The 11,194-nt window shown below is 37.2% G+C and overlaps 1 protein-coding gene across 1 annotated transcript in view; it reads left to right on the forward strand.

The window, feature by feature from the left end:
• DHX40 (DEAH-box helicase 40) overlaps positions 1-11,194 on the forward strand; it is a 48,466-nt gene that overhangs the window by 8,891 nt on the left and 28,381 nt on the right. The window contains exons 6-8 of the mRNA XM_037742442.1: positions 8,374-8,490; positions 10,626-10,712; positions 10,851-11,033. Coding sequence (XP_037598370.1) covers positions 8,374-8,490; positions 10,626-10,712; positions 10,851-11,033 — 387 coding nt within the window. The remainder of the gene's footprint in view (positions 1-8,373; positions 8,491-10,625; positions 10,713-10,850; positions 11,034-11,194) is intronic.

Raw genomic sequence — 11,194 nt, forward strand, 5'->3', positions numbered from 1 at the left:
TTTTTAGTAGAGACAGGGTTTTGCCATGTTGGCTAGGCTGGTCTCAAACTTCTGACCTCAGATGGTCTGCCTGCCTCTGCCTCCCAAAGTGCTGGGATTATAGATGTGAGCCACCACACCCGGCCGTGGATAATTTTCCTTTTAAGTAGCCATAGCTTCGTCTGCTTTTCAAGAATCATCCTGTTCTTTTGTGAATTCCAAGAGCAAATGCAAACTCTTGAGTTGACATTTTGGTTCTAGTAAATACTGTTTTTTTTGTTTTTTGTTTTTTTTTTGAGACGGAGTTTTGCTCTTGTTACCCAGGCTGGAGTGCAATGGCGCGATCTCAGCTCACCTCAACCTCCACCTCCTGGGTTCAGGCAATTCTCCTGCCTCAGCCTCCTGAGTAGCTTGGATTACAGGCACGTCCCACCATGCCCAGCTAATTTTTCTATTTTTAGTAGAGACGGGGTTTCACCATGTTGACCAGGATGGTCTTGATCTCTTGACCTTGTGATCCACCCACCTCGGCCTCCCAAAGTGCTGGGATTACAGGCTTGAGCCACTGCGCCCGGCCTAGTAAATACTGTTGAATGAGGTTTAGAATTTGTTTTGTAAAACTGTTTTATTACGGAATTTAACTTGTAAAACTAAAGGAAAATTAACCTTAGTCTCCTCTTTGAATTTGGAATTTGCATTTGAATGTTTTTATATTTTCTGTGTATGTGTATTAACAGCTTTTGTTGAGTGGGTGATTCCTATCCCTATGTCAACAAAGTTTTTAAATATATGTATCAGTAAAGAACCATAGATGTGCTACTTTGGAAATCTCTTTTATAACGATATTAGCTCCTTCTAGCATAGATCTCTATTTTAGATTTTTACATCTTCAGGGAAATTCTTAGAACCATTGTTGGATATTTAAGGTTCTCAGTGTTTCTCGAGATTTTGTTCATTGACCCTTTCATAATTTACTTTGTAACTGATAAATTCAAAACCCATTATGTTTACTTTGTCATTAACCATTAACTAAATATATACATACACATATATTTTTCTATACAGAATAATTTCATTCTTTTTTACTGCCACATTGAAAATTATGTTCTGAATCTTCTATTGCATCTTATTTAAGTGAAGTTTGATTTTTACACTAATAAAGGTTGCTAATAACTTATTTCTCAAATCTCACTGCTTTTTTCTATTTGTTTATATTTTGATTTCGTGATACAAATGATAGTATCCTTCTTGAAATGCTGTCTGCTGGGATAATATGTAATTCTCTAGTTCTCCTGAATACTGTTTCTCTGAGGCTGTTGCCAGCTCCCTGTTCCTTGGTCTCCCCATCAGGTATAAATGACTGATTCTTCAAGTTTCATCCTTAGCTTGCTGTTTTCTTAGAATTTTTTGTTTTGGAGAGGTTGGCTTCTAAGTCTCACTTGTCATTTCCACACATAATTCATAAGAGCCTTTCTGGTTGAGTCTCACTCCTTGGTGCTGAATTTCCTGGGTTTTCTCACTGGGCTCTCTGGTCTATGCATCATATCATCCCAGATCATTAATCCAAGCAAATGGCAACTCCTAATGGCACGATCTCAGCTCACTGCAACCTCCGCCTCTCAGGTTCAGGCCATTCTCCTGCCTCAGCCTCTTGGGTAGCTGGGATGACAGGCTTGCACCACCACACCTGGTTAGTTTTGTATTTTTAGTAGAGGTGGGGTTTCTCCATGTTGGTCAGACTGGTCTTGAACTCCTGACTTCAGGTGATCTGCCTGCCTCAGCCTCCCTAAGTGCTGGGATTACCGGCATGAGCCACTGTGCCCAGCCCTAGTTTTATTTTTTTAAGAAAAAAATGAGATTATGTTTTATATGATTTTATGTTTTCCTTTTTTACCTTTGCAAAAACTTAAAAAGTATAGAAAAGTACAGAAAAACAGTTCCCACTGTGCAGAATTAACACAGTTGGTGTCTTAGCATATTTGCTTCCACTTATTTAAGAAACATTACTTGATTGAGGAAAAATGATACTATTTTATTATAAATAATTCAAGCAGTGTACAGAATTACAAAGGTAAAAAGAAATCACCTCAAGTTTTTCCATCTGAAATAACTATTTAATTTTAGGAAAACATTCAAACATCTGTGTGTGTGTATGGGTACATATATATTAACAGAAGGGTAAGTGGGTAGACAAGTTGATAGAAATACTTTCTAAAAGTGAGATGATACTATTAGTTTCTTTTTTAAAAAGCATTTACTTTTGACTTGATTTTACTTGAAGGAATTATTAAACTTCAAGTAAATCTTTTTTTACCACATGAGATAATATTTTATAAAAGATTGCTTTTAAGATTAAAAAGGTGAAAAATATTCAGTTGAAGTTACTGCTTTTAGCCTGTATTTTATTAGAGGTTTTATCTGTTGGCCGGGTGTGAATGCTCATACCTATAATCCCAGCACTTTGGGAGGCTGAGGTGGGAGGATCTCTTGAGGCCAGGAATTTGATACCAACCAGCCTGGTCAACATGGTACAATCCTTTCTCTACTAAAAAAATATATATATATATATATGAAAATTAGCTGGGCGGTGTGGCGCATACCTGTAGTCCCAGCTACTAGAGAGTCTGAGGCAGGAGAATTGCTTGAACTCGGGAGGTAGAGGTTGCAGTAAGCCTGGGTAACAGAGCAAGACTCCATCTCAAAAAAAAAAAGATTTTGTATGTTAACTCCTTGATTTGAAAAATGAAATTTCCTATGTCCTCCCTTCTGATTTTGGTTACTTATTTTTCTGTCATTCAGATTGATTCAGTTTTCATCATCTATCCTTTTACCATGGTTCTCCCATTCCTAAGTTAATTTTTTGTTCATTTTAGATTGGCTGGATTTTGTTAATTTTTTTTAAATACAAGGGCCATTGAGTGCTGTATTTTTTTTTTTTTTTTTTTTTTTTTTTTTTTTTTTTTTTTTTTTTTTTTTTTTTTTTTTTTTTTTTTTTGGTAGTGTCTGACCTTTGTCTTTATACTTGAACTACATCTTGGTTGGGTTTTGTGTTCTTGGGTCACACTTTCTTTTGCTTAGAACTTTGTAGACGTTGTTCAGTTGTCTTCTGGCATTGAATGTTGCTGCAGAGAAGTCTAAGGCCAGCCTGATGATTACTATTTTTTGCCTTCCCTGTAAGTGATTTGCCTTTTCTGTCTGATTGCCTGAAAATTTCTGTCTTTATCCTCAAAGTTCAGTAGTTTCAATTAGGTTTTTTGGTGTGTTGAATGTTTTATATTAACATTTTCTGTAATTTGATGTGCTCTTTTTAAAAATCAATTTCATTGAGATATAATTTATATACAAGAAGTATGTGTTTTAGGCATATACTTGATTAAATTTTGACAATGCATATGCCTGTGTAACTATCACAACCACATACATGATGGTGAACATTTCTGATGTGCTCTTTTGATCTGCAGATTTAACTCTATTTCAGGGAAATTATCTTGTGTTATATCTTTGAATATAGCTTATATCCTATTTGTCAGTTTTCAGGGACACTAATTATTCTTATGTTGAATTGTCTGTCTTCCATATTTTTTAGTTTCCTTCTAGTCCCATTATCTTTTTCAGCTACATTTACTTAGCATCTCAAGCCTTTTTCTGTGTCAGGAGTTTGATTTTGAGCTGTGTTAGTGAAAATTCTTGAGGTATTTTTGACTTACCTAAAGGACATCTCAGGGTGGGGCAGAATTTGAGCTGACCAATGTACTTTGTTCTCTTCTAGAGGCTGTTTCTCCCCCTTTGACAGTTTTAAAGTTTATTGCTTTAAGTTCCTTTTATTCACATATACACAAACAAGCATATCTCTGTGTTGGGTTCTTTTTTGGGGAAATTAGAGATAAGGAATTCTAGGAGGAAGGTTTGGTTGGCTTTAACATACATCACATGTGTCTTTCTTAGGAGCATTCATTAAGAGTATTGAGAGGTCGTTCTTCAATATCTTTACTTCTTGGTAGACTTTGGAACATTTTTCTGCCCCTATGCCAATTTTTTTCCTTCCTTATTAATAATATCCTAGTACTTTATTAGGTCCTGGGATAGGTGGGGTAAGGAGTATCATAATCTTTCATAGGTAGGAAAATCAGGAATGGAGGTTATCAGGTTTTTTGTTGTTGTTTTTTTGTTTTTGTTTTTGTTTTTGTTTTTTGAGACTTAAGTCTTGCTCTATCACTCAGGCTAGAGTGCAGTGGTGTGATCTTGGCTCACTGCAACCTCTGCCTCCCCAATTCAAGTGATTCTCCTGCCTCAGCCTCCTGAGTAGCTGGGATTAGAGACATGCACCACCACACCCAATTTTTGTATTTTTAGTCGAGATGAGGTTTCACCATGTTGGTCAAGCTGGTCTTAAACATCTGACCTCATGATCCGCCCTCCTTGGCCTCCCAAAGTCTAGGATTACAGATGTGAGCCACCGTCCCTGGCCGAGAACTGCTGTGTCTTAATGAGGTATTTTCCCTTTCTTTCCTAGAGAGTGAGTACTTGCTCTAGGAATATAAGTATTTAACTTTTTTCCATCCCTTTATAAACATTAAACTGGCATGTGTGTGTAACGGTGGAACATGGTGGTAAAATGTGTGGGCGAAATGTAAAATGTGAAACAACTGTGACAGCAGTTCCAGGACTTTTAAATTAATTATTGTAAATAAAATGGTATGAATCTGAAATTTTGCTTGAATTGAGGACTAAACAACTTAGGGACTTTCTGAAATAGATTTGATTGAAGAACAGACTTGATTATGGATAACTGTGTTCAGAAAGGACATTTCTAATTTATGTAAAATTTTAGGATAAAGTGTGATTTTAAAGGTAGAAGGATCTTAATGTATCAGTTATATAATAGAAATTTATCAATTTATTTTACAACTAATTATTGAACAATTACTATAACCCTGGCATTGATCTAAGTATCGGAAATGTGCCTGTCCTTTTGGAGCAGGATTGTATAATAGCAGAGTAGATAGGTAATAAGTAAATGTGTAAACATGTAATTTGAACTATAAGGTAATATACTACCCATTTTATCTATCTCGAGGAAATGAGCTAAATATAAGAAATACCTAAAAAATAATTTGAACTTATGTTTTTCACCAGATTCTTCAGCTCTGAAAGAAATAGGTTTTTCAGAATTATTTTTGGATTTATATAAAAACTTATCTACAGATACCTTTTATAAGTGACCTTTCTAGCATTTCTTCTTAAAAAATTAATTTCAGAGTGATCTAAAAAATAGCAACATTACTTTGTTTTAAATTTGCCTGTGTGTAAATTTTGAGCTAGTACTTGAGCTCTCTGACTTTTAATTTTTTTTTTGAAACAGAGTCTCACTCTTGTTGCCCAGGTTGGAGTGGGATGGCACGATCTTGGCTCACTGCAAACTCTGACTCCCGGGTTCAAGTGATTCTCCTGCCTTAGTCTCCCGAGTAGCTGGGATTACGGGCGCCCGCCACCACGCTCAGCTAATTTTTTTGTATTTTTTAGTAGAGACGGGGTTTCACTATGTTGGTCATGCTAGTTACAAACTCCTGGCGTCAGGTGATCCACCCTCCTTGGCCTCCCAAAGTACCAGGATTACAGGCGTGAGCCACGGCGCCCAGCCGACTTTTAATTTTTTAAATGTATACACTGAGATGGTTGGCCTAGTTCCATGATTTATTTGATTGATTGATTGATTGAGATGGAGTCTCTGTCACCCAGGCTGGAGTACAGTGACATGATCTTGGCTCACTGCAACCTCCACCTCCTGGGTTCGAGCAATTCTCCTTCCTCAGCCTCCCGAGTAGCTGGGATTACAAGCATGCGTCCCCAGGCCCAGCTAATTTTTGTATTTTTAGTAGAGGTGGGGTTTCACCATGTTGGCCAGGCTGGAATTGAACTTCTGATCTCATGTGATCTGCCCGCCTCAGCCTTCCAAAGTGCTGGGATTAACAGGCAGTGAGCCACTGCGCCCAGCCCAGTTTCATGATTTTAAAACTGCTCATCTGTGCCACTCGTTTTCTTCCTTGCGATAGTTCAACTTTGGTCTGTTTTATATGTTGAAAATACGTAGATCTTTGTAAGATTTTCTTTTAAAACATGTTTTTTAAAACTTAATTTTTTAAAGATTTTCTTGGCTGCTGAAAAGAAAATAACTTGAGGATGCTCATGTAGAAAAATGAATTTTCTAAATGAATATGAATATATCTTATGGAAATCAAATGGCAATCATGCATTTATAAAATATTTAGCTAAAGTATATGTATGTATTGCTATACTCATACATATAAAATAGCAACAGGCCGGGTGTGGTGACTCATGCCTGTAATCCCAGCAGTTTGGGAGGCTGAAGTGGGTGGATCACTTGAGGTCAGGAGTTCGACACCAGCCTGGCCAACATGGTGAAACTCCATCTCTACTAAAAATAAAAAAATTACCTGGGTGTGGTGGCACACACCTATAGTCCCAGCTACTTGGGAGGCTGAGGCAGGAGGATCTCTTGAACTGGGGAGGTGGAGGTTGTGGTGGGCCAAGATTGTGCCACTACACTTCAGCTTAAGCAACAGTGAGACTCTGTTTCAGAAGAAAAAAAAAAAGCAATCATATAAAAGGTTTAAAAGGATGCTATGAAAAATATGAATAGAAATGCTAAGAATTTCTTTTCATATTCCAATAGATTGGCTTGTGTATTCCTTGAAATGATTCCTCCTAATTTTTGGATATCACTGACATATCCTACCTCAGTGACCCATTCAGATGCTTACATCCTAGTATTTGTCATCACCATGATTTCTGACATTGTAAACATCTGCCCTCTTGATGATTACTTCCTGTTTCTGCCAACTTACTCACTGTTGCTAATTCAACAATTTTCAGAATGCATTGAAACTTGTGTTTTACCAGCCTTCACTTACTCCTTTCCCTCATATTGCAATAATTTCCTTGCAAACATTCTTAACTTTCTTGCCCTGTTTTCTGCTGAACCTAGTGGAAAAGCAAGTCTGGCTCAACTCGTCTTTTTACTTATTTCACAGTCCTGTCTCTTAAGGCCTGGAAAGTGCCAGAAGCCTAGAAATACCCTCTCGTCAACTGTCATGGCTGATTCATTCTTTTTTCACCTTAGGCTAGCTGTCTCTTTTCCGGGTACATTAGTTTTTTCTCTGTGGTTCACACATTTTTTTCTCTTCACAAGAGACTAGCCTAATCAAACTGAATATCTCTTGCACCTTATTTGAAATTCATCAGAGAATCAAATTGGCTCAGCTTGGAGGAAATGCTTATCCCTTGTGCCATAAACTATGTTGGAGGAACAAGTTACCACACTATAAGCATAGCTGCTGGGGCCCACTCTTTAGGATTTGTGGGTGGTGGTAATGAGTGTGGTATTACTTCTTTTAAGAAGTAGTTGTGGATTAGGCAGACCCCCTCAATAAAAACCACTTTGCTAATCAATCTTTAAGGAGAGAGACGTTCTTAATCTGGAGTCTGTGAATGAGCTTCAGAGAGTCTCTGAATACCTTAAAATTATTTGAAAACTTTTTGTGCGTGTACATACATGCCGTTTTTTTTTTGAGATGGAGTCTTGATCCGTTGCCCAGGCTGAAGTACAGTGGTGCAATCTCAGCTTACAGCAACCTTCACCTCCTGGGTTCAAGCGATTCTCCTGCCTCAGCCTCCTGAGAAGGAATTACAGATGCGTGCCACCAGGCCTGGCTAATTTTGTATTTGTAGTAGAGATGGGGGTTTCACTGTGTTGGTCAGGCTGGTCTCGAACTCCTGACTTTTAATGGAGAGAGAGTCCACAGTTTTTACGTATCTTCAGAGGGCAGTAGAGGACATTACTGTAGGTTTTTTTGGTTTTTGTTTGTTTTGAGATGGAGTTTCGCTCTTGTTGCCCAGGCTGGAGTGCAATGGTGCCATCTCAGCTCACCGCAACCTCCACCTCTGTGGTTTAAGTGATTCTCCTGCCTCAGCCTCCTGAGTAGCTGGGATTACAGGCACACACCACCACACCCAGATAATTTTTGTATGTTTAGTAGACAGGGTTTCTCCATGTTGGTCAGGCCGGTCTCAGACTTCCAGCCTCAAGTGATCTGCCCACCTTGGCTTCCCAGAGTGCTGGGATTACAGGAATGAGCCTAGCCCAGCCTACTGTAGGTTTTTGTTGGTTTGTTTTGTTTTGTTTTAGCAGTAATGACCTGTGATTACGTGGATTTAGAAATCTTAACAGTGAAAAAAAAAAAAAAAAAAACAGTTTTTGCTGTCGTATTTTGAATTCAAGATTATTAAAGAGGTAAAGAAACATGACTTTTAATGAAAAATTTAGTTCTTCAAAACTTGAGTTTGACAGATGAATGTTGTAAATTGATATTTTGTTTTTACATATACTTTAGATCAACAGAGGAGAATATTTTTGCCGCCTCCACCTGGAATTAGAAAATGTGTCATATCCACCAATATTTCTGCAACATCTTTGACAATAGATGGAATCAGGTATAACTTTTGAAATTTCTCTTAAAGTCAAAGAAACCTATCATTACTAAACATTAGCTAAACATTACTACTGAGTTTACTTTTCTGTGCCCTCCACTAATTCCATTCTCTCCTACTTTTTAATGTTCTTAACATGTAATCACCTATTTTGTAATTATTGATTGCTTTGAGCAGGAAATGGTATAGGAGGTATATACTATATTCCTATTCACACTTTTTGTTTTAGAGACAAGGGTCTCCTTATGTTGCTGAGGCTAGAGTATAGTGGCTGTTCACAGGTGCACAGTCATTGCACACTACAGCCTTGAATGGGGATCAAGCGATCCTCCTACCTCAGCCTCCTAGGCAGCTGGGACTACAGACATGTGTCACTGTACTTGGCTGTTCACACTTTTTAACTACTTGGCAACTTGAAGCTTCCTCTTTCCAAATTTAAGATTATGTAGATTGTATATAATGCTTCATGAGTTTCAGTAAATAGGAAGCCAAAACCTATTTTTCTGTACTCCCATTACAAGTATACACCTTAGATGATCTGATTCTTGCAGCCTCATTTGGTAGAGCAAGTTTATGTATCCATTGTTTATCTGGATATACTGTCTCTCACTTTTTATCTTTTTGTGAAAATTAACGGATTCAGGTCCCTTACCTTTTTTAGATGTAATAAATAGTTCTCTCAAATTTTTTTGGTAAATATAGTAAGGAGATACTAGGAAATTTTAAGTCTGGACTGATAATTAATGTGAAGTTCTTTAAGACTGGGATATTTATCTTTTACTCAATATATTTTATATCTTAAAGTCTGATTGTCTGCCACAGGAAGGCTGAACCTGGATCGCAAAGATCCTATGTGTTTCTCCTGGGTCAAATGATCACCCAGGTCTGAGAGGAAGTCTAATTTCCTTTGCTTTTCTCTGTTACTTTAAAAATAATGGTTTCACTAAGGGATTAAGAGAGTGCTCTCCTGGGTAAATTAACCTCTGTAATTTTCTGTTTCCTGCGCAGGCAAAAGCCATTAAATAGCATGTTTCCAAATGTTGTCCTGCTACTGCTATCCTACTTTGGTTTCTTACCTGAATTGTTCACCATTTAATTGGCTTAAAATGGCATGTTAAGGGCTAGTTGAAATTAGATTCTGAATCTGTTAAAATGGTCTGAAGCTGACTTTCAAGTTTGTATTTTTTTTTTAATTGAGACAAAATTCACATAAAATTAATCATTTAAAAATGAACAATTAAGTAGTACTTAGTACATTTACAGTATTGTACAACCACTGCTTCTACTTGGTTCTAAAATATTTCATTACCTGAAAATAAAACCCCATACCTATTAGGCAGGTTCTCCACATTCCCCTCTCCACCTCAGCCCCTGGCATCTACCAGTCTTGCTTTTTGTTTGTATATGTATTTTCTTTTATTCTTTTTAATTCTTTAGATGTGTCAGCAGGAAGCAGTATGTATTTTCTGTTCTGGATATTTTATATACATGGAATCATAGAATATGTGGCCTCTTGTGTTTGCTTTCTTTCAATTAGCATAATATTTTTGAGGTTCATCCACATTGTAGCATGTATCAGTACTTCATTCTTTTTTGTGGCTAAATAATACTGCATTGTGTGTGTGTGTGTGTGTGTGTGTGTGTGTGTGTATACACACACACACACACACACATACCATTGTGTGTGTCTATGTATGTGTGTGTATATATACTATATATGTATACGCAAAGCAGTTTGTTCATCCCTTCATCGATTAATGGTTAATGGGCATTTAGGTGTTTTTACCTTACGGCTATTTTTCATAGTGCTGATATGAACATCTATTAGTATTTGTTTGAGTACTTGTTCTCAGTTCTTTTGGGTGTACACTTAGAAATGGAATTGCTGGATCATATGGTAATTTTGTGTTTAACTTTTTGAGGACCCCCCGCCAAAAATTTTCCACTTTGGCTGAACCATTTTACATTCCCAGCAGCAACATATGAGGATTCTGATTTCTTGACTTTGAAGTTTTTGACTTAACGTAATAGGCATTGTGTACTTGCTGGTTTGCTAGGAAAGGAGAAACCAAAGTGGTTAAAAATTAACAGGTCTTTTTTTATTTTCCAGAAACTTAAATTGCTTTGATTCTTTTTAGATATGTGGTAGATGGTGGCTTCGTGAAACAGTTAAATCACAACCCCAGATTAGGGTTGGACATCCTGGAGGTGGTTCCAATTTCAAAGTAAGTCTCTATGTCAAATCTTTTTATTCAAAGAACACCTGATTAGGTAATTTCTAGCTGGTAGGGGGAGAGAAAGTAAATTATCTGAGAAACCCACAGAACATCCTGGGGACTTTTTGGGTTTTTTTCCTTCTGTAGGAGCGAGGCATTACAGCGAAGTGGCCGAGCTGGCAGGACTTCTTCGGGAAAATGCTTTCGGATCTATAGTAAAGATTTTTGGAACCAGTGTATGCCTGACCATGTGATCCCTGAAATTAAGAGAACTAGTTTGACATCTGTAGTTCTGACCTTAAAGTGCCTTGCCATACACGATGTCATAAGGTATGTAGACAACTAGAAAAAATGAAAAATTTGTTAGTGTGGAGCCAAGTTACTGACTCAAAAATTATTTTGAAGTATTTGACTCATATATCCCTGAGAGTTGAGGCTAACCTCTTTTAGAGGTTGGTATTCATACTGGATGCTTTTTTTTTTTTTTTTTT

Source organism: Cebus imitator, unplaced genomic scaffold (assembly GCF_001604975.1).
Source record: "Cebus imitator isolate Cc_AM_T3 unplaced genomic scaffold, Cebus_imitator-1.0 Scaffold121, whole genome shotgun sequence".
In the NCBI taxonomy this organism is placed as follows: Eukaryota; Metazoa; Chordata; class Mammalia; order Primates; family Cebidae; genus Cebus; species Cebus imitator.